This window comes from Panthera uncia (assembly GCF_023721935.1).
Source record: "Panthera uncia isolate 11264 chromosome B3 unlocalized genomic scaffold, Puncia_PCG_1.0 HiC_scaffold_1, whole genome shotgun sequence".
Lineage (NCBI taxonomy): Eukaryota > Metazoa > Chordata > Mammalia > Carnivora > Felidae > Panthera > Panthera uncia.
In genome coordinates this window covers 28,770,282-28,797,425 of record NW_026057582.1, presented here as the reverse complement: position 1 = coordinate 28,797,425, position 27,144 = coordinate 28,770,282, and the positions used below count along the sequence as shown (strand labels likewise).

At 46.1% G+C, this 27,144-nt stretch overlaps 1 protein-coding gene across 1 annotated transcript in view; it reads left to right on the top strand.

The window, feature by feature from the left end:
* RGS6 (regulator of G protein signaling 6) overlaps positions 1-27,144 on the top strand; it is a 588,233-nt gene that overhangs the window by 529,070 nt on the left and 32,019 nt on the right. The window contains exons 14-15 of the mRNA XM_049612524.1: positions 10,773-10,903; positions 18,616-18,802. Of these exons, the coding sequence (XP_049468481.1) occupies positions 10,773-10,903; positions 18,616-18,802 (318 nt within the window). The remainder of the gene's footprint in view (positions 1-10,772; positions 10,904-18,615; positions 18,803-27,144) is intronic.

Here is a 27,144-nt window from a genome sequence, read left to right as displayed (position 1 = left end):
TTTCTCTGACCCTTTAGTGGCTTCCTCTGACCTTTCTCTGACCCTTTGGATGCCATGATAACAGGGACAGTCCTTCACATTTCCTAGTTCTCATTGCTGGAGGGAAAAAAATTCTGTGGGCCAATTTGTTTATATATGTGCAGAAACAACACTAATAATAATAGGTAGCGCATACTTGTCCCTGGCCACCGAGTAAGTGTCCCACGTGGAGTCCCCACGACCGGTAAATATTATTATTCTCATCATTGAACAGATGAGGAAACTAAGGCACAGAGGAGTTCATGAACTTGCTCGAGGTCACACACGGCTCGAGCGAGCCGGTAGCAGAGTTAGGGTTAGAACCCAGCTCGAGAGCTGTGGTTTTCATCGCTCTGCTCTTCAGGAGTAACCGGAAGTAACCCTCTGCCCATGAGGGAGGCTGGTGCCTGTACTTTAACAGCCGAGGAGCCGAAGCCCGGAGGGACTTGGACCAGCGTCACAATCACAGAGGGAAACACGCACACGTTCAGTGTGTGGGTGCCTGTGCAGCCTCCGCCCTTCAGCTAGCAGACTTTTTATTTCATTTTTCATTTCTTTGCATCTCCCTCATTCGCTTTCACTCTTGCCCTTTTTCTGCCTTCTTTTCTTGAATGAAAAAAAAAACTTACAAAAAAGTAACAAAAGTCTCTTATTACTTTCATATTTTGCTTATTATAAAAAGCCCCAACTATTCAGATGTGCATAACGAAGAAAATTCTCTCTCCCTCCTATCCAATCTCATTGTCCAGAAAGAGTCTTTGTTTATAGTCTGATGCCGTGGTTCCCAAACTGCACCATGGCAGGGAATTCACAGGGTTAGCCCGGGATATTCTGGATCTTTGAGGGAAGCGCTGTGGCGTTTGACTTGTGTCAGATACTGCATAAAGCACCAACTTAAGGTACTTCGCCATTTCCAACATTTCACATTACATTCCTTTCAGCGCTGTCGTATCTTTGCAAATCTGGGTTGTCAGGGCAGTTGCTATGATAAAAAGCAAGTACTTTGCAAAAACCAAAATGGAACAGAAAATGAGTACGGTGGGGTCCAGTCGGATTCCAGAGTTTGAGATAACGTGCAGTGTCCATCAGGCACACATTGTGGCTATTTAAGAATTGTGGTTATTTAAGAAAACATTATTTTTTCTTTCAATGTATAGGTACTTTACAGCTACTAAGGTTTTAGGACATAAATATATATTAAGTCCTTTGGACCTGACTGTTTAATAAACAAAGCTGTTACGTACTTTTTCTTTTTTTTTTTTTTTTTTTTTTTTTTTGGCCCAGGGGCACCGTGAAAAAGTTACTGACACACTAAAAGTACCATGGACTCAGGAAGTTTGGAAACCTTTGATTTAGGGTCTAAAACCTTTGATTTAGATTTATATATATATAGTATCCTATTCTTTTGCATAAATGGATTCATTACATGTACATTGTCCCATAATTTTTAAATGAATATATCATGGTGATCTTTCTCTGTAAATGCATATAACTCCACCTTATACTCTTTAATAACTACCTAGTGAGTGCACCCTTGTATGAGTAGAGTGTAATGTATTTAACCAACCCCTAGGTCATAAATATTAAAGTTATTATCTTTTTTTTTTTTTTTTGCTGCTGTAAACAACGATGCAAGGAACATCCTCACACACAAGTCCAATTATTACTTTAGGATAAATTTCCAGGAGTGAAACTGCTAGAACCGGCAGATATATTTTGGTTTGAGTTCACACAGCCGAATTCCTCGTGAGCAAAATTCTAACAAACCTTTCCCATGCCCAGAGCTTAAAAGTGTCCACTTTCCACATCCTCACCATCCCAGGCATTATCAATCTTTGTCACCTTTGCAAGTGCGTTAAGCTAAAATAAAAATCTCATTGCTTTTTCATTTCTTTGAGAATCCTGTCTCATGGTCATTTGGTACTCATTTTCCTCTTGTGACTTGACTGTTTTGGGTTCTGTGCTCACTTGTCTCTGTGTTTTGCTTTGGACATTGGGATATCAAATGATTACATTTACTTGGATCATATGTATTTTATCTTTTACCTGATATTTTATGTTTTCTGGATCTTGTTCTTTTTGTTTCTTTTCCTCTTCCCTGATTTTTGCTTTATGAGTCAAATTTTGTGTTAGCTTTTGTTACTCTAGTTTCTATTCCAGTCATATTTACTTTTAAATCTTTAATTAAAAATGGCATCAATTCATACAAATAACATTAAAGTGTGTAAAGTAAAAAATAGAAGGGGCGCCTGGGTGGTTCAGTCGGTTAAGGGTCTGGCTTCGGGTCAGGTCATGATCTCAGGGTTCGTGGGTTCGAGCCCTGCTTTGGGCTCTGTTCTGACAGCTCAGAGCCAAGAACCTGCTTTGGATTCTGTGTCTCCTCTCTCTCTGCCCGCCACCCCCCCCACCCCCACTCACACTTTATCTCTCTCTCAAAAATAAACATTAATTTTTTTTAATTAAAAAAAAATAAATTTCCCTTTGCCTCTTCCAAATCCCATTCTTCTTGATAGGTGTCTTAACCTGGTACATTGTAAACAAACATTTTGTGACTGACATTTATTTCTCTGTCAGCGTTAAAAGAAAAGTAGTTTGTAGATGAGTATCTTCTTTCTAATAGTTCTGACATGCCCTAGGTCATCCCTTCTAATCTGATCCACTGCCAGAAATTCTAATTCTAATCTCTTCTAGTCTTTTTTTAACTCAAGGTATTTTCTCTCCTTTTATTTATTTATTTATTTTTTAATCACTACTCTTTTTTCTGTTCTATCCTCTCTTTCCAGGAAATCCTTTTGTAGAAATTCTGAGCCTCTGAGATGGGGCAGCCATATTATTTCAAAACAAAACAAAACAAACAAACAAAAACCACAATGCCCAATCCCCTCCCTAACCCAATTAATTTCCGGCAGTGGGGCATTGGTTTGTTTGTTTTTAATGTGTCCGAGTGATTCTAAAGTGTAGCCCTGATCCAGACAGACCAGATAGCAGCTGGTGAGGACTTCTTCGGCAGCGGTGGGGTCCGTGGTTCTCAAAGCACAGGGTATAGCAGAAGCACCTGGAATGCTCATTAAGAAGACAGATGCCCCAGGGTGGTTCTGGGTTTATTTTTAGCAAGTGTTCTAGATGATTCTGCGGCCCAGCAGTTTGAGAACTTCCCGTGTGGTTTGCGGAGTCCCCACCTCTCTCCCCACCCCCTCCCCTGGCCCCTGCAGGCTCTCCTCTGAGCAGTGCACATGACTATAGGGCTTCACCTGAGAGTGTTAGTGAGGAGCCATAGCTCAGTCAGCACGGACCCCTGTGAGCCCTGGCCATGTGGGCCAAGAGCAGACTGAAAGACCGGGTCCCCTCTCAGAGAGACACGGGTGGTAAAGCTCCGATTTCCCTTAGCGTGACATCCACACAAGCCAGGTGCTCCGCTCTGTCTCAGATCCTGATGGCGTTTCTGAAATTCTGCAGTTTCCTCTCCATGGTGTTCCCTATAGGTCCACTCTTCTCCCTTCTGCTGAGGGGTCTTAGGGAACAATCCGGTTAGATTGCAGAAGCCAGTGAAAAGTAGGGGGAAAGCAGGAGTGTCTTTAGAAGTCTCCCTGCTTTGCTGAGATGCTTTTTCCCTCTATTATTAGCTCTTCGCCCCTCGATTACAGAGCACTACTCTCTGGTTTTGTTACCCATATTAAGACCTGGCCAGGAAATACTCCCCATGTGCTGAGGAGACCCTCTCCTCCATAGGGACCCTTTGTTCCATATTTCTGAGTGTCTTCCATATGTCCCCTGGCCAGTGCCCACCAGCTGCCTCTGCTTCCAGTCCTGCTGCTCAGAGCTTGGGGGTTTCCCAGGCTTCTGTTGGGGATGTAGCTAATTTCTTTTCAGATGACCCTGGAATCGTAAGTGGTTCCCAATCAGGTGACACCAGTTCAGTCCATCTGCTTCGTACCTTCCAAAAATTTCTCAGTTTTATCACCCGCTGATAGCCAACGTCTGTGCCTCTACATACTGCGGATTTGTTTGTTTTCTTTTTAATTATATTTTACTGAACTCCAGACTCTTGCCTGTCCCTTCTGCCTGGACCACTTCCTCAGAACCTCTCATGGCTGGTTTCACTTCTCAGTCAGCATGGGTGTCCCTTCATCAGAAAGGTCTTCTGTGATCAGTCACCCTGAGTGATCACCCCATCCATCCAGCTCTTCTCCACCACATCCTCCCCCTGGTTCTCTTTCTAGTTAGGACTTAACTAGGACTATGTCTGACACATAGTAGGCATTCAAAACACATAAGTTGGATGGAAGACAGATGAAGGAGTGACTATTTCTCTGATCATTTCATTGGTATTTGGGAATTAGGGAGGTAGGTACATAAACATAATTCACCATAAGGACACTGGGATTTCCCCCTTCTTTCTGTAAAGACAGCAACAAAGTATATGATCATTCGGGGAAGTGGTGGTCACCTGACCTGTTAGTTTATCCCAACCTGTCAGCACTTTGTCCCCAAGGGAATGCTATCTGCTCCTACAACTAGTACTCTGGTTCTGGTCTTATCGCTTAGGTTTCTACTCTAATCAGAATGCCTAAGACACCTAAGGCATTCTATGTACATTCAAACAGAGTCAAGTGATTTAGATACAAGTGAAAATAAAGAGAAGCTGTGAGGCCCTTTCTTCTCCCAGCAGGACATTCCTACCCACTCAGATGCAGGCAGTGGTTAGGAACCTACCTTTGGAGAAGCACAGAGTCTGGGATCAGTGCCAACCTCCTGCTTCAGCCTAGAGATGGTCCCTGCTCATGACACAAAGCCTTAAGATAACCAGTAGAATAATCAAAGATCATTTTTTCTCAGTTTCAGCTTAATTCAATAAATATGAATTGAGAACTTACTGTGTGCTCAATTCCAAACAAGAAGTTCTGTCAAGACTCAAATGTAGCAAGGTGCCTTAAACATGCCCTCCCATCTCCCAGACTGAGGATTCCTTCTCCTCTGGCAAAGGACATTGATAAGTCATTTGGGCATAAAATCAGGCTCTGAGGGCAGAGTTGTTGGCAGAGACTCAAACAACAAGGGGCAGGGCTTGTGACTTAAGGCAATGAGAAGAACGTATTTCTTGTAATTTTTGTTCCTGAGAGGGGAGACCTAAGCACAGTGAAAAGCAGGGAAGAGCAGAGTGATGGGAGAGACCAGGCCTCTGTGCAGGGCCAGGAAGAACCCTAAGACCACAGCGTCCAAGGACTTTGCAAACACAGGAATATCAAGTATGTGATGTTTTTTAATGTCTGCTGCTGGCTGGTGCAATATGTACCCCCTTCTCAAGACCCTTGAATCTCAGTAAAGGCTTCTACCCTCCCGAACATCTCATGGGAAGGAGTTTTGGGGTGAAGATGGGTAGAGGCTTATGGAAGAGTCAAGGCAGCAGGTAAGAAAGCAGGACTCTCCTTGGGAGCTCAAGTTAGTCTGAGGCAGGCTTTGATTTCCACTGGGCCTGGGCAAAGGGCTGCAGGCAGGCTCATTACAGTGTCCAGGACAGACAAAGTCTGCATTCTACAGAGTTCAGCATACTCTCTCTGCCAAGTGGAGGTTACAGACGGCCCAGTGGAAGACAGCAACAGGACTTAACAAAATAAGTGGCAAGATGATGTAGGATAGGGCATGAATAATAGAAAATTGTGCTTTAATCCTTTTTCCTTCTCAGGCAAGCTATTAGGTCTAGAAATCCAAGGATGAGAAAGCATCTATTCAGAGGGCAATTAAAGACTACCCTTTTAAGGATGAGCAAACTACACCTCAAGTCTATCTGATGGAAATTCTGAGAAATCAAGTTTAAAGAAAAGAGTGGTAGCCAGGGCTCATCATGGAGGAAAAATCAGCCAAAAGTTGCCAGATTGCAGTTGGAGAGAACCCTGTAGTCTAATTTTTTTTAATGTTTATTTATTTTTGAGAGAGAGAGAAAGAGACAGAGCATAAGAGGGGGAGGGGCAGAGAGAGAGGGAGACACAGAATCAGAGGCAGGCTCCAGGCTCTGAGCCATCAGCACAGATCCCGATGCGGGGCTCAAACTCACAAACTGAGAGATCATGACCTGAGCTGAGGTCGGACGCTTAACCAACTGAGCCACCCAGGTGCCCCGAGAACTCTGTAGTCTAAATACCATCAGGAGAGTGTCTCAGGGAGGTCTCTCAGAAATATTTCTGGTCATGTCATTAACCAGATAGTGGATCTAACAAAAACGTGGCATTGCCAGAATTGTGGTTCGTAATTTACTCTCTCCACATGGTTTAGCTTTCTCTCTCTGCTGGGCATGAGTGAAGAGCTACAAGGAAACTGGTTTATCCTGCTTGGCCATAGTATCCGCTACCAGCCTGCCTGATCTGCTGAGTAGCAGCAACTGTCCCCAAGCTTCCTGTGCCCAGCAAGTCTGATAGAACTATTAGTCCAAGGTATTAGTCAAGTTTCTTCTCTGTGGTGGCCAGCCTCCAAATATGGCCCCATCCATGCCTTTCTTCATCTTATGCGTGGGTCACTTCTTACATCAAGATGGGATAGGTCCCTACTTTTTCACCTGGGCTGGTGTTGGTGCCTAATTTGACCAATAGAGTGTGGCAGAAGTAACATTCTGAGAATAGGTCATAAAGTAGCTCCGTGTCTCCTATCACAGTCATTCAAAACATTTGCTCCTGAGATACTCCTTCTTAGAACCCATTGGCCATGCTGTGAGAATGCCAAGCCACTGAAGAGGTCATGTCACCAACAGCCCCAGCTGAGCTCCTAGCCAACAACCAGTATCAACTGCCATGTGATGAGTTATCTTGAATGTGCAGCCCAATTGAGCCTTTCAATGACCCCACCCCCAACTTCCAGCTATAACTACTTGAGAGACCCCACGTGCAAATCACCTGGCTGAGCCCCAGTCAACCCAGGGGACAGAGAAAGAATAATCAATCACTGTTTTAAGCCAGAGTTTTAGGATGATTTGTCACAGAACAATACATACCTGGACCACTCCCCATCAGAGTACTCAGGACCCTCAGGCTACTCTAGGGGCATAAAATAAAATTGCCATCATTCTTTCAAAAGCCTTGACCCTAAAATGGCATCCTTGGATATTTGCTCTTTAAGGAACTGTCCTTTGTTTCATAATTTTTCTAAAGACTCAAAAGTCTTTTCAAGATGGCTTATGTATTTCCCCAAATCTTAGTTTAGACCTCAAATGAGGGAAATGTAGTGGAAGGCAAGGTAGTAGGAAAAAAATAACAGGCTTTAGAAATAGGCAGGCCCATGTACCGATTCCAGACTGTGTGGCTTTGGGAAATCTAACCTCTCTTGATCTCTGGACACCTAAATACAAATATCCACCTCCCTGGCATATATTGAGATTGAATATAGATGGCTGCTTCCTCTGAACCTGTCTTTCTTGTTCTCAATGTGGGAGATTTCTACCATGCTCTTAGGTTGGGGGATCAGCTGGAATGAAAGATGGACTCCCTTGGAGAGCCACCTGTCTTTGCTCTATATTGGTTTGGGCTGCCCAGTGGGATGTAAGAATTTGGTAAGAATCAGTGGGCACAGAGCACCAATTAAAGAAAAGACATCCAGCTAGCAATTAGAAAATCCCATCAGGATAAGGACACATCACTCACATCACTATACACATTTTCTTATTGATTTCCGCTTAGTGTTGAACACTTGCTGTGTGAAAATGCTATGGTGAATACAAAGATGCATGAGACATGGTCTCTGCCCTCAAAGGGCTCACAAGGTAGCTGGAGAGACAGTGACATACCCTTGAAAGGCTAAATGATGATGCAAATGTATGTCATAAGGAAGCATCTCAAAACAATGGTTGGAAACAAAGGGGCTGTGAGTTCCATGAATTACTCGTTTGAGTTGGGCCGAGGGAAAGTTATTGTTCCAGTCACCTGGAGATGTTTTAATTTTCAAAATTATTTTATAACCAGAGCCCATTCAGTGGTAGCAACATGTTCAAATCTGATCTTGAACCTTAAAGAGGATGATGCTTGGAAATACCCAAGTGCTGCAAGAAACACACATTGAAAGAAGCTGAGCCGAGAAGCTCTTAATAGAACAGATCCCAATAACCACATGTACTAGGGGGAAAAGGAGCAGATGTGGAGCCTCCACATGTAGAAGGAGGATTGTGAATAATGGATAGTTGAGGGAACCCAGATGTTGAATACTGTCACCCCAAAATGCATACCCATCCCAGAACCTCCGAATATGATTTTATTTGAAAATAAGGCTATTTCAGATGCAGGCAGTTAAGAGGAGCTCAAACTGGAGTAGGTGGGCTCCTAATCCAGGATGCCTGGTATCTTTACAGAAAGAGAAAACAGACACAGACACACATGCACAGAGTGCATGCCACATGAAGATAAACACACAGGGAGAGCACCGCGTGAAGACGGAGGCAGCGATTGGAGTGACGGAGGCAAGAATCCCCAAGTATTTCTGGCAACATCAGAAGCTGAGAGAAAAACACGAGACAAATTCTCCTCTAGAGCCTTCAGAGAGAAAGCCTGGCCCTGCCAACACCTTTGATTTTAGACTCCTAGCCTCCAGAAGTATGAGAGAATAAATTTCTGTTATTTTAAGGCACCCAGTTTGTTGGTAATTTCTTATGGCCACCCTAGGAAACTACGGTATCCAGGTGCCCTCTCTATAGACCACCTTATTTCTGCTGAAGTCTGACCTTGCAGCTCTCTGGATGTCCTCATCTGTGTCCTATGTCTCTGATGACGCATCTAACATGGCAGTCCACGCTTCCTAGCCTGCCCCCAAAACGACCTTTCTCCCACCCATGATACCACCATGTAACCTGGTAGGATGAATGTGGACCCACTGCGTGGGTACCAGAAAATGGTGACACTAGCCGTGTGTATACATGAGGCAGCCACTACAAAAATGGAGTGACTTTCTACACCCGGCTCTTGGGGAACAGCTTTCCATCAGGGTGAAGCTTCCACCAGCGCTACAAGTTTGGCAGGCAAAGAGCAAATGGTGGAGCCCGTTCCAGCTCACAGCATGACCCCGGCAGAAAGAGGCAACGTGCCGCGGTTCTCTGGGACTCACATCTGCTGCTAACCTCAACCTCGGGGGACTTCTCCATAAACAGTAGTTTCTGTCCCCTGGCAAGCTAGCAAGTGTGATGGGTTCTGTGGCTTGAGTTCAAGAGAATCCAGGCTCTGTCTTCTTGTCTTGTTGTAAAAGGCCCGGCCTGGAACTTTGGAAGAGATGTTTCACAGAAGTCCCCAGGCTTGACCGGATGGGCTTGGTCTTTCCACTGTGACCCTGCTGGGCTAAGCCTGGCGGTACAGAGTTGTGCACAAGATTCTCCCAAGCCCCAAGCATACAATCTCAGAGTTGGAAGATGCTCATGCTGGTGATTATGCCCAGCAGTGCAGAAATAGAAGGGTTGGGTTTGAATCACTTCGGTCCAGAGCTACGCCTTCCAATACAGTAGTCTTAGCTACATGTGGCCACTGAAGTGTGAACTTTAATGATTTAAAGTGAAATATAGTTTAAAATTCAGTTCGCCAGATCAATACTCCTCAAAGTTTGGTGTCTTTTTTTTTAATTTTTATTTTTGAGAGGAAGAGAGAGAGAGAAAGAGAGCGAGCATGTGTGAGTGGGAGAGGGGCAGAGACAGAGGGGGAGACAGAGGATCCGTAGCAGGGTCTGTGCTGACATCAGCGAGCCCGATGTGGGGCTCGAACTCACGAACTGCAAGATCATGACCTGAGCTGAAGTTGGATGCTCAACTGAGGGAGCCGCCCAGGTGCCCTGCTCCTTAAAGTTGAATGAGCGCTTAAATCACCCAGAGATCTTGTTGGGCTGAGGATTCTGAATCCACATGCCTGAGGTGTGGCCTGAGATTCCACTGCTGGTCCACAGACCACTCCTTGCGTGGGTGGTTATAGCACGCGGCTTGCGAACTAGGACCCTATTGCTGCCTGAAGGGTCAGGTGAATAAATACACAAGTGAACTGCAAAAGGAAAGACAGAGCTGAAGGAAATGGTCTGAGGAAGATCACGTGGTTTGAGGAGGGTCACATGGGCGTGAGTCAGCACAGCGAGGTTAAGAGCTGCACTCTGGAGCCACACCATCCAGACTCGTCTTGACTCCATCACTTCCTAGTGTGTCCCTGGGCAAATGACCGCTAGACCTCAGTTTCTCTATCTGTATAATGGGGACAGTACCAGTACATTTTTCACAGAGCAGTAGTGAGGACTCTGTGAGTTAGCAGAGTTAAGACGCTCGAAACAATGCCCAAAACATCATAAACACGAAGCAGGTGGTTGTTAAATGAACACAACATTCTGCTTCCAGGCAAGTGACGAGGGTTTATCCCGATGCATTTCTGACCAAGGGTATGTCACTTGGATCTAAATAAGACTAAAAATGGTGGAGTTGAGAGTTGGGCTCTAACTGACCGCCATCGTCCAGAGAAGCCAAATAAATGGGGTTGTTTCATTTTCTGCAGACAGGAGCCACTTGGCGGATATCTTGGTGAGCCTCACCTAAATGTTGCCCCTTTCAAATGCCTTCTCTCAAGAGACATTCTACTGTTGGCTCATGTTGAGTAAAAGTCTGCAACCGGACTTTGTACAGGTTTTATAGAATCTATCACTTAAATTTGAGACATTGCCCTTCGCCATGTGTCAGCAAAAGAGATTTGAGTTGTTAGAGGGAACAGGACACAGGTTTTTGCCTGGCATTGATCATTTTTTAAACCTTTGTTCTCCCCAAAAGCAAAGAGCCCAGCCAGCAGCGAGTCAAGAGATGGGGCTTCTCTTTCGACGAGGTATTGAAGGACCAGGTGGGGCGGGACCAGTTCCTAAGATTCCTGGAGTCCGAATTCAGCTCCGAAAACCTCAGGTAACTCTCTCGAAGTTGGGCGCGGTGTGTACAAAGAAATTTGCAGAATCAGTCTCTCTTTCTGCCTCCCTTTCTCAATGAAATGTGATGGTTCAAACTCAAAGTCCAGCTAATCTGTCTAAGGTTGAAATGGAGAAGAACAAGCTTGATGCGTCACTTGGGTATCACCATGCTAGCACTTTCCAAAACCAACATTTTTGTTCTTTAAATGCAAACATTTGTTCAAGTTATCGGAAACATGCCTGCAATAATAAGTAAATGATCAAATGGGTTTTATGACACCGTGCGTTAACTAAAACCAGAAAACCGTGGAGCTTCAGAGTGGAAAGGCACCTCAGAGAACCTCTCCTTCAAAACTTCTCAGTCTGGGGTCCTGAATACTCGACAAGCTAACCGGAAAACAAGAGACATCCCTGAGCTCACTTCAGAATTTCAAAAAGCCAAAGTAAATACCACTCAATACCTGGCGACATATCTGTAAAAACTAATTAAAATATGCTTTTCCTTTTGGGGGGGAATTCTATCAACGCCATGTCATGTTTGCTCTGGTCACCTGCCACCAGTGAGAACATCTGATCGTTTCCATTGGTCTCCAGCTAATCAAGATGAGGGGAAATGTATTGATGTATTAATCATTGCTGTTCAGTGGAAGAAAAAAACCAAAACTTTCAAAACATGAGGTCCATTGAGAGAGGGGGGGAAAGGGAGAGTATTCAAAGGGAAAGGGTTTGTTGTCATGAAAAGTTTGGGAACTTGTGGTTTATTCAGGCTTCTGCTGTATCAGATGTAGACACAGAAGCCTATGGAAAAGGTGACTGGTATAAGACCCCTGAGTGATATTAGCAAACTGGTGGCTTCTCAGATGGACATCTCGGGGTTTTTCTCTTGGCACCAGCTTCTTTTTTATATGCTAGGTTAATTCCCATCTTCCAAGGGTTGCTTTTTTCTAGTAAGGGTGGTTTTATTAATTTTTTTCTTATTTTTTAACTTTAAAAAGTCCGAGAGCTACTGTGGGCAAAGGACTGCTCGCTCCAGGGTTAATGTGCAAAGTCCATGTTATTTATTTGGTAGTAGAGACCATATCAGCCCCATAAATCAACCATGCAGTCTTTATCCCACACCTATGCTGTATCAAGCCCTGCAAGAGTCTGCTGGGGGATGCAGAAAAGTCAAGATGCATGACCTTCACCCGCAGGGATCTTGTAGGCCCTTGACGAAAAGGCACAAGAGACTATTAAATCATTAAATGACTGTAAATGAGAATAAACACTAAGAACTGTTTTGGAAGTGTTTTTTTCCAAAAAGGGAGGAACGAATGTAAGCCAGAGTAGGCCAATCATAAGCTGGTCTTTGAAAAACACACAGGATACTGATAGACAAAAAAGAAGGAAGGAGAGTATTCTACGTAGGAAGACCCAACGAGCAAAGGTGTGGCCGTGGGAGTCTCCCACGTCACACAGATGCCAGTTAACTGTATGTATCTATGCCTTTCTAGGCGGCCAGGTGCCTGTTGTAAAAACAGACTAAGGCTGCATATCTGATTCTAGGTCAGGACACAGGATTTCTTTCCTTATGCTGAGGCATTATTCTAAACACACCTCAGAGCTTCGCTTCAATTCCTAGTCAAGCATTTGGAACAGAAAGCTTGACTTCTAAAACTCCTCATTACGGTGGGTTCAGACCAGCCTCCCAGGCCATAAATGGAGGTGGGTCCTGATTAGGAAGCCACGCCCTCTATGGCCAGCATGATGCCCTCAGACAGCCTCTCTGTGCCCTAGCTCAGCCCCAGGACCCACCCGGAGCTTGGTCCCCATGAACCACCCCTGGGAGACCATTTCTCTTTGTCATCTCTGTCCCACGCAGGTCCCCAACATAAAATGGTACAGAGGTCTCCTTTACCTATTTCTTAGCCCATGAGTGGCCTTATGACCCCCTGCCACCTGCACCATTACGGAGACTTGGAAGAACGACCACAGGGTCCTGGCCATTCTGAGCGGGAGCATCTACTGGCTCAGCACCTCCTGCCCAGTCTGAGTGTAGCCAGGGCCACATATCGGTTCAGACTAGTGTAACGAAAACGCATTACATTTAGGGCCAGGAGTACATGGAGGAGCGTGTCCCCGGCAGGTGCTCAGCACCTCATCCTGCCGTTACCTCTCACGCCTCCACCAGCTCCTTTCCCCCCCCCGCCCCCGGGCCAGGAGGCTGCATTCAACCCTAGGTGAAAGACTGTTGGGGGGGGGGGCCTTGTGAGTGTGCCGGTGACTAATCTACACCCCCAGCATGAATGCATAAATCCACACTTAAAGAGGGTCCCCTCTGATCCATGACAGGAGAGAGGATAAAGAAAATAGAACAGCCGGAGATAAAAAGTACAGCCCAAGAGCTTATAAAATCCTCTCTGGAGGCGCAAGTTCCACTTTTATGATATTCAGCATAATTGGATGTATGGGGGAAAGTTCAGTTTGAAATCACACAACTACTTAGGACTCTTCGGTCATCCATAACCAGGTGGTTTCTCCCCTCCCCTTTGGGCCACAGATTTTGGCTTAGCACCCACCATGACCCAGGGCCCAAGGACTCAGAGCTGTCCAGCACAGCCATGACACCCTGCAGATGCACCCCCAGCCATGTGAACGGGGCCCCCTAGAGCTGCATAAGGGGCATAACTCAGGGATCCTGCCAGCCCGTTGTGTTGGCCACCTTGAGGGGGGTCATCTCTTCGCCCCAGGATCGATCAAACAGCCCGGGCAACAGGCGTCAGAGGATGCGAGGCAAAGAGACCAACCAGAACTCGACTGGATACATTGCAAAGGGCATCTGCATTTTGTCTTCCTGTGCTCCCCTGCATCTCTCTAGCTAGAGGGGTGCTTAGATCATCACATTTTTGCCCAGCACCTGGAGTGCCAGTTAAGTAGCCAAGTGGTTGAATCGGTACCAGAACTTCAGGGTGCAGAACAGAGGAGCCCCAAAGAGACGTAGAAATCCCTCTCACAATGTCACCCCGGATCCTTTAAGGAAAAAAGATGTCTGTGATAATGTGATGTAAGTTCAAGTCCCTTTATATCTTTTTTTTTTTTTTTTTTTTGGTGAGATGAGGGAGGGGTGTCATCATCAGGGCCTGGAGGGGGCACGGCCAGTGCATTTTGCTGCAGCCAGCGCAGAGTGAGAATGTGTGCTCTCTGGGGCACCCTGCGCTGAGCCCGGGGCTCCATTCAGACAGGGTGGGCCCCTGGAGACAGCTGCTTGCTCGGCGCCTGTGGAATGCATGCGGGCTCCCATCCACGAGGCCAGGGCCTCAGGGCTCTGAAGCAATGACTTGGAGTGCAATTATCTGACTTCGTCGTCCTTCTCCCTTCTCTGTGCATTTTCCCAGAAGGGTGACAGGAGCCCCTTGTCCACTTTTGCCCCCTCCCCATCCCCTCTTCGCAAACCTGTGTCCTCCCTGGCTCGACACCCTCTGCTGCACGGCAGGGCAAGAGTTAAAACTCAAAACCCACAGCAAAGAGCGTTCCCCGTACATTTTTTATGAGCTGTAACATCTCCTGAGAGAACGTGGTTGTTCTTCTAACCTGCAGATTGATTATCCCCGTTCCACACAGTGTCAGCTGAAGGGAGAAGCAATTAAAGAGAGCACGGGGGAGTCTCCAGGTTTGCCTGGAGAGCTCCCATCGCTAGTCATGGCCCCAGGTCCTGGGAGGACCTGGGAAGGTTCACGAGACCCAGAGGGACTCACCACTAACCAAACACATGATTAATCGGAACAGGGGTGACTCACATATCGCCATGATAATCTGGGGCACCTCAGCCACTGCCCAGTGAACATATATCAGCTGCGGTGGTGCTGGTGGAGGTGGCCGTTTGTAGGCCCCGAAGGATTTCTGCCCAACTGGGGAACCAAGTCATCCATTGCATCCATTGTTCCTGAGTCTCTGTTGACCAGCAGAGGGCACAGAAAGCCTTCCTTCAGCATAGACTTTGCTTTCCTCTGGGAACGAACTAAAAGCTAGATTTTTCTAAGCCTTGAGAATCCTAGTTTATGAAAAAAAAAAAAAAATAGGCAAACTGAGACCTGAGGGGCTGCCCGGACGCCCTGGCAAGATGGAGAATGCGGACAGCTGCATGGTTTTCCTGCTTCCGGCCAGCCTCGAGGAGAAAAACCCCACTCCCCGCCAGCACCACGGTCCTGGTGACAGAGGAGGCCACCTGGGGCAGCCCGGGACTGCCCCCCAAGTCCCACCCACGGCTGCCGGGCCCTGTGGCGGCCGAGCCCAGGCTGCCTCCCCACAAAGGCTGGTGTCTGCCCGCATTCCTGAGCCATCGACACGGATCACATGCCGACACACGGGCTGCCTCCCCACGCTCTGACGACTCCAGCGGAGCAGGACAGATGGTCTCCCTAATACCAGCAAGTCCTTGCGGCCTGCCTGTCAGGACAGCCCTCCTGCTGCAAGCCGTAGAGGCTTAATGCAAGATGTTGGCATCTTCCTCCCGGCTGGTGTCCTCAAGGAGGGGCGCTACCTGCGGGCTTTTGATGAGGCGGAAGCCGCACGGGCCTCCGTGGGCCTCGCATCCGCAGTAGGCGTGTGGCAGGGAGCTCCGTGACCCCGGCGAGGGGCGTGTGGCCGGGCAGCCGGGGCCCCGGGGCCTGTGGGCTCGCAGATGGCAAACGGAAACCGGAGCCTGCTCTGAATTTCAAATCGACACAGAGGTTCCTCGGAGCCGGGGACGGTAAACACGTATGGATGTCGGGATGCTGTTGTGACAGCACTTTGGCCATCACCTGAGAAGGGCAAGGCGGGTCACCTCCAAAGCAGACAGAAGGCTGAGAGGGTCCCCGTGAGTGCAGCAGGGAACACTGCTGGCTAAGGGAATGTCATCTCCTCCTCCTCACCTTCTAGCCTGTTGTCTCTTCTCCTCCTGCTAAAAAAAAAAAAAAAAAAAAATCTTGGTTTATGACAAAGGGAACCTTTTAACTGTTTGTGTAAAAGTTGGTTACATTTGACTCTGGAATCTCCATTTACATCCACTTTAGACCTTCTCTAGACCCAGCTGAGGGATGTGCAATAATGTGGCTCCCAAATCATCCTGCCAGAGGGACCCTGAGGCCTCAGGAACCACAGGAGCCTGCAGAGCTCAGAAGCTGCTGGGTCCTCAGGGCCTTCCCGGAGCTTGAGAGCTCCTTCTCAGAGCTGATCGGAACAAGGGACAGAAGGTGACAGAAGGTGACGCCCCACGTGACATTGATTGAGGGAGCAGCAAATTGCCTGGGTACCATCCATGTGTGTGAGAGACTGCAGAGTCTGGGTCTGGGAGGGCTGGGAATGATGCTGGCCCAGAGAAGCTGTCTCCAGCGGCAGGGGTTGGGGGTGGGGGTGGGGGGGAATCAGCCCAGAGGTGACTCCCTGAGGGAGCCAGGACTCAGCCCCAGCACGCGGCTGCAAAAGATTCACCCGCTAGCACTCCTTCGAGTCCTTTGAAAAACCCACACCAGCTTCCTTCTTCAGAGCTGGGTTTCCTCAATCTCACCCGCCCATCAAACACTGCCCTGCAGACAAAGAAAACCTATGGGCACTGTCATCACCAGATGACCATTTTCATCTGTAAGTGTTCCGGCCACCTCTTTTCATTCCATGGCAGTCCTGGAGGGTGGGCTGGAGACACCTAAGGAACCTGAGCCACAGGGCTGGGACGTAGAAGAGCCCCGCTCCCCAGTGGGGTCTCCGGGGCCCCCTGAGCAGCCAAGTAGGCTTGCGGTCCCATTAAAACTCCCCCTCCGCCCCTTCGCACTCAGCTCAGAGAACGCTCACTGTTCCCTCCCCAGTAACCAGAGGAGAGCTGCAGAACTGAGCTGCAGAACTGTGGCAGAAAGAAAGGTGGCCGGTGCGGAGGGCCAGGCGACGACGGATGGCAGCAGCAAGAGCCCCTGGCAACTTCTGCCCGGCCTCCCGAGGAGAAAGCCCAGCACTGAACCTGTGGCCACCGCCCTGACCCCTCCGCGGCTCCCACCCCCCGGGGCCTGAAAGCATTTCAGTTGCACCTGGTTGGGAAGTTCTTCAGACCCACATCACATATCTCGCCACCCACTCCATACCCATTGTACAGATGAGGAAAGAGATGCCTGGAAAGGCACAATTCCAAGACAGCGGCATAGTCAAGATGAGGACAGAACTGTGTCTTCTGATCTTCTAGTCGACTGAGGTCACTAAGCCTCCTTCCCTGCCTCTCGCTCTTCAGGACCAACAAGGAAACCATGAGGGTTTTCTTTGAAGAGATTATTAGAATCCCAAATGGCAAAGCAGGGGAAGAGTTGAACTCCACCCTGCCCCATGCACACACCTGTCCTTGGGGAAATGGGGCTGTATTACCACAGTTGGCCACTAAGTGGTGCCTTTGGGCCATGCACTTGGCTCCAAAGACAATTCTATGAAGAGAACTAGAAAAACACGCTTAACCTTTAAAACAAAACAAAACAAAACAAAAAGGAAAAAACAAGTACGTCTTACTTTGGGTGCAATTCCATGACAGATTGAATACACTTTCCACCATGCCGTGGTTCAGCTTCTCCTGTCCCTGCCCTTTCATTGACTTGAGTACATGTGATTCCTGTGGCTGTGGGAACCACATAGCCTGGGGCCTGTCCTCATGTCTCACTGATGGGGACACTGGCCTGTCCTGTTCACAAGGCACAAAGTGTGCTACCCAGATCTGGGTACTGCTGCAAGCCCTCCCCAGGGCTGCCTTGGGAACCATCCTCACAACCGGGAGCTGTTGTCCGAACTTGGTCCTGTTTGCTGCGGCTCTCAGCAGAAAAGAGCTCACACCCAGCACTTCCAATGGCCGCTGCCATGCTGATGCTGAGAAATTCATGAAAGGCACGTATGGAAGCGAGCGAGAGGTTTTTCTTTCCAGTGCTCCCTGGAGACTCTTTTGCCATAGAGGTTCCCCACGTGTGCCTCTTCAGCTATGTTTCTGATGAGCCCATCTTCAATCCAACAGCCATTTACTGAGCACCTACTATATGCTAAGCACCATGCTGGACACTGACCTCGCAAACTGGCTCTTTTTCCATCTTTAACATGAATAGCGGGAGCCTTCCAGCTCAGGTCTTCTTTATGACCCTAAGATTCTATCTGCCTCTTGGGATTTCCTTTCTTTTGATGCTGCTAACTGATCCCAAGCAGATATAATAAGGGAAGTCACCTTGTCTGTGTCAGGGCACCTATATAGAGTGCTGGCTCTCAACCAGGGGTGATTTAACCTCCCAGAGGATGTTTGGTAAATATGTGGAAACATTTTTGGTTGTCACAACGTGGGGAGGGGTTACCACTGGCATCTGGGGGGTAGAAGCCAAGGTTGCTGTTCAGCATCCTACAGTGCACAGAGCAGCCCTACAACAAAGAATTATTGAGCCCCAAATGGAAATAGTGCTGAGGCCGAGAAACCTTGATGTAAAGGGAAAGAAACCTCTTTTTGGTAACCAGAAGCACAATGATTTTCTAATGTGCACTTCCTTTCTGTTCTCTACAATAACGGAGCCCCCTTTGAATTTTCAGCAGTCCCCATTGTCTTTGTTACCTAGGTAGTGGCAGCAGGGAAGGCTGGGCGACACAGCAGAATGAGTTTCGTGGGATGTCAGTTCTGGGACCACATCCAGCAAAGTCCAGATGCTGAGCCCCCTGGAACTGACTTTCTTTATGCTTCCACATCAGGTTCTGGTTGGCTGTCCAAGATCTCAAGAAACAGCCCCTACAGGATGTGGCCAAGAGGGTGGAAGAAATCTGGCAAGAGTTTCTGGCTCCAGGGGCACCGAGTGCAATCAACCTGGACTCTCACAGCTATGAGATAACCAGTCAAAATGTCAAAGACGGAGGGAGATACACATTCGAAGATGCCCAGGTTTGTCTATCATCTGCGTGCATGCTTTCCACTCAAAAGACGTTCATTTGTCCACTCCGCCACCCCACCCTTTAATATAGGTCCAAGGCATTGTGGGTAGCTAGAATTTCAGGTTTTATGGTGTGTAAGGCCATCAGGGGAAACGATTCCAGGTAGGTGTGTAGTGAAATTCTTCCTCGGATTGTCTTCCCAGATTAGTTACGTTACATAGAGATAGACATTTAGTTACAGGTGTTACCTTATCCGGGAGAATCTCAAAGTGTCTTTACGAAATCGTAAGTCCTATAGTAAGTCCGTGGGGGGATCTGGAAACCATAACAAAGCATCAGCACAGTGGGTGTAGTCAGCTGCCAGGGCTGTGAGTCAAGCCCACATCTAACTGTGAAGCCCACACTCATACTACCACCCTACACTGCTTCCATAGTGATTTCCAACTCTGCAGTTACTATTTAGGGAGCACCTCTGCATCCCAGGCCCTGTGCTATGTGATAAGATAGCATAAAGAAGGGCAAAAGCTCCTGTCCTCAAGGAAATTACGGGCTAGTCGGGGAGAAAGACAAGAAAACGGGGAATGTTACCAATGTGAGAAGTGCCCCAAAGGGGTGAGCTCCCGGGTCTAAGGAAGCCCACGGGAAGGACTCCTGTCCCTAGATGCCACAATTGGGCACAGGTTTTGGGGAGGCTGGCAAAAGAAGCAGAAGCCATAGAAGCCACTCTAAATAGCAAGCTTTACCTTGAAGGCTGGAAGGTACTGTTTCTAAAGATAAGCATATGGTCAGTTTTCTACTTCCTGGCCCCTCACTGTGATTCCTTCTCATCCATCCTAACCTGGTGATGGGGCTTAAGGTTTCACTCTTGTCTCCTCAGCCCTCTTCACTTCTCTCACCTGTGGTGTCCCCACATAGAGAATTTGCATAGTTTGCTTTCCTACAGACATTATTGTCTAATTTAGGAAACTCAATGGCCCTGATGCAAATAATAGCATGGGAACACAACCAGTGTCCCTTGTCATCCAGATTTGCCTGGTTATTTGCTCAGGACTTCAGAATGGAAACACCTTCCCAAGCTCAACACTGTAACTGTCTTTCTCTTCCCCTGGCCATGAGCTCCATTAAATGCTGGTCCCAGGCAGATTTGGCTCAATGTTATTGCTTTATGAAAGCTCAAGTCCCTCACCTTCTTTGCAGCTTCAAAGCAAAATATTTAAGTCATGATAAATCTTTTTTTTTTTTTTTTTTGGTATGTGTCTGTGTATATGCTCTCAAGCACATATTGATGTATCCTGGTAAGGATAGTGATGGAGAAGCCCCTTGGGTGATAGGGAAGTTCCTTGGGTGATAGAAAAGCTCCATGGGTGATGGAGAAGCTCCTTGGGTGATGGAGAAGCTCCTTGGATGATAGAGAAGAGCTCCTTGGATGATAGAGAAGCTCCTTGAGTGATGGAGAAATTCCATGGGTGATGGAGAAGTCCCATGGGTTATGGAGAAACTCCCTGGGTGATGGAGAAGCTCCTCAGGTTATAGGAAAGCTCTTTGGGTGATGGAGAAGTTCCTTAAGTGATGGAGAAGTTCCTTAGGTGATAGAGAATCTCTTCACATGAATGATCTGAAACACACAGCTCAACTCTCCATTATTCATGAAATATAAGACTAGGGATACTTGTCAGAACCATGATGCACCCCATCTACTATTATCACTCTGAGCATGACATCCGGAAGGATTTATTTTAATCTTTTATTATGGAAGCATGTAAACATGTGGAAAAGTGGAAATAGCAGGACAACAAACCATTATGGATTCTCATCCAGCCTGAGCAATCATCAATACAGGACTGATCTTATTTTGTATCCACACCTACTTTTTCAGCTACCATTGGGTTATTTTTATCTTTTTTTATTTTTAATTTTTTTAGTGTTTATTTATTTTTGAAAGAGAGAGAGAGAGCCAGGGAGGGGCAGAGAGAGAGGGAGACACAGAATCCGAAGCAGGCTCCGGGCTCTGAGCTGTCAGCACAGAGCCCGACATGGGGCTCAAACCCATGAACTGTGAGATCATGACCTGAGCTGAAGTTGGACGCTTAACTGACTGAGCCACCCAGGCACCCCACCATTGGGTTATTTTTTTAATTTTTTTTTTTAACGTTTTATTTATTTTTGAGACAGAGCATGAATAGGGGAGGGTCAGCGAGAGGGAGACACAGAATCTGAAACAGGCTCCAGGCTCTGAGCTGTCAGCACAGAGCCTGACGCGGGGCTCGAACTCACGGACCGCGAGATCATGACCTGAGCCGAAGTCGGCCGCTTAACCGACTGAGCCACCCAGGCACCCCATCATTGGGTTATTTTTAAAGTAAATCTGAGACATTACATCTGAGACCTTAAAAATTAACAACACTCTCTTTATATCATTAAATGTCAAGCAAGTGTTCAAATTTGTAGCAGTTGCATAAATGCCATTTTTTAACCTTATTTTATTTTTTTAAAATTTTTTTTTAACATTTATTTATTTTTGAGACAGAGAGAGACAGAGCATGAACAGGGGAGGGGCAGAGAGAGAGGGAGACACAGAATCTGAAACAGGCTCCAGGCTCTGAGCAGTCAGCACAGAGCCCGACGTGGGGCTCAAACTCACGGACCGTGAGATCATGACCTGAGCCGAAGTCGGCGGCTTAACCAACTGAGCCACCCAGGTGCCCCTAACCTTATTTTAAAATCCAAATCCAAATCAGGCCCACACACTGCAATAGATTGACATGTCTTTCAAGTGCCTTTTAATTTACAGGTTTCCTTTATATCCCTATTTCTCCCTCACTGCCCTCTTACATTTTATTTCATGAAGAAATTGTATTCTTTGTCCTGTAGAGATTCCCACAGTCTGGATTTTTTTTTTCAGCCCGGTGGTGCTATTTAACATGTTCTTCTACTCTCTGTATTTCCCATAAATTAGTAGTTTGATTTAGATATTTAGTTGGGTTTATATTTGATTCTTGTGGGCAAACCTACTTCATAAAGTATGTTGTCCTCTCTTGTCAGAAGACACATAGGTTCTAGTTTTCTCTCTTTTTGTGATTTTAGCAGCTATTGATATTTTTTGCTTAGGCCCATGAGTTAATTAGGGGTTACAAAATGGTGATTTTCCAATCCTATCATTTTCTGGATTTATCAGCTGAAATACAAATAATCAAATACATCTACTATTAGATTATCTAATAATACAATTTATATAGGAAAGATAGGATAAGTGATTCTTTCTCTTTTTTCTTTAGTTTTCAAAATAATGTGTGGTTTCTATCATCTTCTAATGGTGACCAGTTAGGGTTTTTGTTTTGGTTTCAGTATCTTTGTAAACTCATAGGTTTAAACATATTTGATGTGTTTTAGTCCATTTTGCTTATTATTTTTATTGACGCTTGCATTGGGCCACCTCTAGCCAGTGCCTCCTTTTAACACAGTCCTCGTAGTCTTTGATGTCATCCAAACAGGAAGGAGACTAAGATGTTCCAGGCCTTTCCCCAGGCCTGGAATCAGCCATTTCTCCAAGGACCCTTAGTTTCTCTTATTGGGAAATGGTTTTTAGAGACCATAATCTGGGCAATTGGAGGTGCTTGTTGTTCCTGTGTTGGTCATCATTTCTAGGCCTTTTCAGTGGACAGAGCTAGGAAATTGGTGGTTGTTGTTTGTGATAAAGACACATCATAAGTTCATACTGATTCTTTCTATCCAAATTGAAAATTACAGGGGATTTTATTTAACCTCTTCTTTTTATGTTTGTGCCTCCTTTCTCTATGCTGAGAATCCTGGCTCTCAAGGGTGCCACAGATGGTAGCATTTGTACTTCACATCATTACTCATTCACTGTATCCTCCATTACCACAGAGCAGTCTCAGAGCCCAGTGCCAAAACTACCAGCAATAACATGATCGCTGGTTCTTTAATTGCTGCGTAGTATTCCTTGGGTGGAAGCACCATAGTCTAGCCAACCAGTCCTCTCTTTTTGACATTTATGTTGTTTCTAACTTAAGAAAGATTTGATGGGAAATATTAGGAAGTCAGCAGGTTGTGCCTTGACCAGTTTCTGAATACACAACCTTCGTTAGTACAGTGTTCTGCCATTTTTCAGGTACTTCCACCAACATTATACCCCAGTTGAGGCAGACTAGACACCAGGCTACTCAAAGCCTCTCTAAGTTCCTCATTAACTGTTAGGACTGGTCTCCTGGGAATTCAAATAAAGCACTCTTCCTAAACAAACTTGTTTCAACCTGTTTGTTTCTTAAGTGCATTTCCACCATAAACATACAATGTGCTTCTAACTAGCAGTGTGACCTTGGGCAATACTTAAACTCCCTGAGTCTTCCTTTCCTCATCTGTAGAACAGAGGTATAGTGGTCCCTACGCATGGGGGTGGAAAGTGGACCAGGTAAAATGAAGCACATCAACAAGTAAAATGATCTGGCCCCTGGTAAGATTGGATAAATACTTACAATTTTATTTTCCTAATGCTATTAATGTATTTGATACTTTTAGGTTTAACATGTTTGGCGAAAAACTTTCAAATAATTGCATGTAATGTTAGCCCCATTTTAGTGTATCTTCCTCCTCAATTTATGTGTATTAGGTGATTATGCAAATAGGGTGATTCTGTAGACTTTTACGCTAAGCCAGGGGTTGGTTAAAACAAAAACCAAAAAACTAAACTTCTGTAAAGGGCCAGACAGGATAAATTTTAGGCTTTGTGGGTCATATGGTCTGTGTCACTACTACTCAACTCTGCGACACAAAAACAGCTATACTGTCACAACATTATAATGTAAACAGCATAAAGGAGTGGTTTGGCTATGTTCCAAACAAACCTTATTTATGGACACTGAAAGTTCAATTTCATATAGTTTTTCATGAAATATTATTCTTTTTATTTTTTTCGACCATTTAAAAATGTAAAGACCATTCTTAGCTCACAGCACATAAAGAAATAGCAGGCCAGATGTGAGCCACACGCTGGAGTCTGAGACCCCTGTGCTACACAGTATATCATGAAAATCATTGAAACACTTCAAGAAACCCAGAAAGGTAGAAAATAGAAGGGTGGGGATGGTTAATCTTCTGTTTCTATGGGAGAGAGGTCAGATGGGATCTGTAGCACACCAAACCAACCTGCAAATATTTCCCAGTGGGGGCTGGAGGTCAGAGAGCAGATGGAGGAAAAGTCAGCCAGTCCCAAAATGCTCACACTGCGTACCCTTCCTGGTCAACACTGCTGCCTTCACCAGCTACACAGGGGTGATGCAGTAGTTTCTAGGTAAGGAAAAGAGGTTCAAATCCTTAACAGCCCATGACCTCCCAGGACTTGCACTCATATCTCCCAACTTGTTGGCCAAGTGTCTGCAGCTCAGATCCACGGCCCCTGGATTGTTAGTGCTCAGGGCTCAGGTATCATGCTGAGAGCTCAGGAAACTCTGGTCTCTAAAGAAGGGCCCAGCCGGGAAGCAGGCTCTGATCCTGCTTCTGCCACATGCTTTGTCTAAGATTGTAAGTGTCTAGATATTTAAGTCTTTTAAGCTTGCTTTCCTCATTTTGTCCAACTGCAAAGTGGGAATGATGACACCCACGCCCTTTGAAATCCTCCCTAGTTGGGATCAGGATCTCTGAGTGGCTTCCTCAGCTGGTCACAAGGGTTCTCATAAGTCCCCTACAGGGGTCAGAACGCCAATGAAATGTGAGCATGTGCCCTACTATCAGGGGTCAGTAGTCAGAATAACGTCTCAGCCAGATTCATGGATTCCTTTGAAATGGGGACTGGGGGTGGGCACAGGCTCTCCCTGAGGATTTTGTTTTTTATCTGACCACATGCATTGTTATAGCAAAGTTAATTGCCTGTGTTTGCTTCCTGTGGAAATATTTCACAAGACACCCCGTCAGCATGGGTCCCGCATTTGCAACTTGTGTTTTGCTGATCCATTTGGCTTTTTTGAAAATTTGGGCCAAGACCAAATCTTCCATAAAGGTCTGTGGGCTGTGACCATAGCCCTCAGCTGTTTGCTGTGTTGTTCCAATTTCAGAGATTTAGCTTTGTAAGGGGAGAAAAAAAAGAAAATGGGCCATGATTTTTTTTTAAAGGACTCAGTTCTTTACACTAAGGATTGACTTCTCTGTCCTCAACCATGGGCATCAGAGGACCTGCACTGTCACTCGCTTGCTATGTGGTCTCAAGCAAGGATCTTGACCTGGCGTGCCTTAGTTTTCTTACCTATAAAATGGGGATGATGTCTTCTGCATAGCCCTCTAAGGATTTGGGGGAAACCAGATGAGCTAATGGCCCTGAAAAATTTTTAAGTAAAAAGTGCTATGTATTTATGTGCATGAACTCACAAAAATTAATGGCTCTAGTATTCCCAAGGTCTTATCATTCCAAGCTTTCTTGGATCAAGAAAATTTCTCCCAAGATGTCCACTTTTCTAAGGAATTCTTAGGAGAAAAATGCAGAAAAAGTACGTGGGAGCCAAATGCTGGGGGCTCAAGTGTCATCATGAAGAATTCAAAAATTCTCACCCTGAAGGTAGTAGGAAAGCTTTGAAGGCTTTGAGAGAAAAAGGGTATCAGAGGATGGTGGGCAGGGAGAGCTCGAGCAAGAGAGGTCTGAATCTTGGGGCATGTAGTCTAAAGCTTTGCTGGTGGTTTTGGGAGGAGAAAATGAAACCGCAAGAAGTATTGAGAACCTAAGACTTCCTCTCTGTGAGTTCACCTCTTTCCAGAGCCTCCCCACAGGCTGCAGGAGGGAGTTGGACATCAGTTGGCTGGCACAGTGGCTGCCTGGCTTCAATTTAAAAAGTCTCGGACATTCCCAGGACTGTGTCACTGGGTCTCTTCAATCATGTGTCCGCCTCCCCATCCATCCACTTCTTGAACATTCTCCCATTCCAGTTGGGAGGCCTTGACCTGTGAGGGAAACTGCAAAGGAAGCAGGAGGCCCCGATGACTTTTTGCCATTAGGCAGAGCTTGTCTATAAGCACACCATTCTTTACAAGCAAAACAAAACAGGCCTAAGAAAACATTTCATTGGGATTGGATTGGATTGGATTGGATTGAATTGGATTGGATTGGATTGGTTTGGGTTGGATTAGGTTGGGTTGGGTTGGATTGGGTTGGATTGGATCGGGTTGGATTGGATTGGATTGGGTCGGATTGGATAGGATTGGATTGGATTGGGTTGGGTTGGGTTGGATTGGGTTGGGTTGGGTTGGTTTGGGTTGGATTGGGTTGGGTTGGGTTGGATTGGGTTGGATTGGATTGGATTGGAAATCTGTCCATCAAATGGACTGACAGTTGTTGAACTGGGCAGACCCAACCATCCTTTGGCTCCAGTTCCTGCAGGTTTCTGTGTTGGCTTCAGAGCTGTCCAAGCCCTGCTGCTTTCCTGACCTACAGCAGCTGCTGAAGTGCCCCACTGAGGCCCCTCTGGGTCTTCCAGCACCTCTGGATTTGCAAGTTCTTTGACGGGAGTGGGAATTTGGTCTTCTTTACCTTTCATAAGTCCCCACAGCACTAAAGTGATACTCTGCATGCAGTTCAGTTTTTTAAAAATTTCCTTGACAACTCAGTCCAAAATTAGAATACTCTCAGCTGCACCTGTGAAGACAAAGGAAGGACAATTTGTCCCGTGGCTTTCCACTTTGAAAAATCTTGCCAAACAACCTCAGGGGACACATATAGTAGGTGATCAATAAATACTGGTTAAATTAAATTTCTACAATATGCCAATTCAGCAAAACTTGGAATATCCAATAAGAGTCAGGTGTTCTAGGCTCTGGGAATGTACAGATCCATAGGAGGGCCCCTTCCCCTAAGTAAGCTTCAGTCTAACTTACTGAAACTCTACCTGGCCATCATCCATGCATAGAATGATCAAAGAGCAACCTCAAGACCAAAATGAGGACCAGTAATGAAAGAGATGAGAAATATACCAGCAAGTCTATACCTCCCTTAAGCAGACAAGAAGCCTCTAGTCAAAAGTTTCTATTATTATCTCAACGAAGATGTTTAAAAGGAACTTGATTAAGGAATGCAAGGCTTCTAACATTTCCTTTTGTTAAAAGCCAGAGCCCAACTCTTAAAAACTGAGAACAAAATGAGGGTTGATGGAGGGTGGGAGGGAGGGGAGGGGAGGTGATGGGCATTGAAGAGGGCATCTTTTGGGATGAGCACTGGGTGTTGTATGGAAACCAATTTGACAATAAATTTCATATATTAAAAAAAAAAATCCAGAGCCCAGTGGAATACACATTTACGTTTGTCCCAGATTACTCAGAAATAGGAGCCTTTGTAGCCTGGTGAAGGCTGTTCAT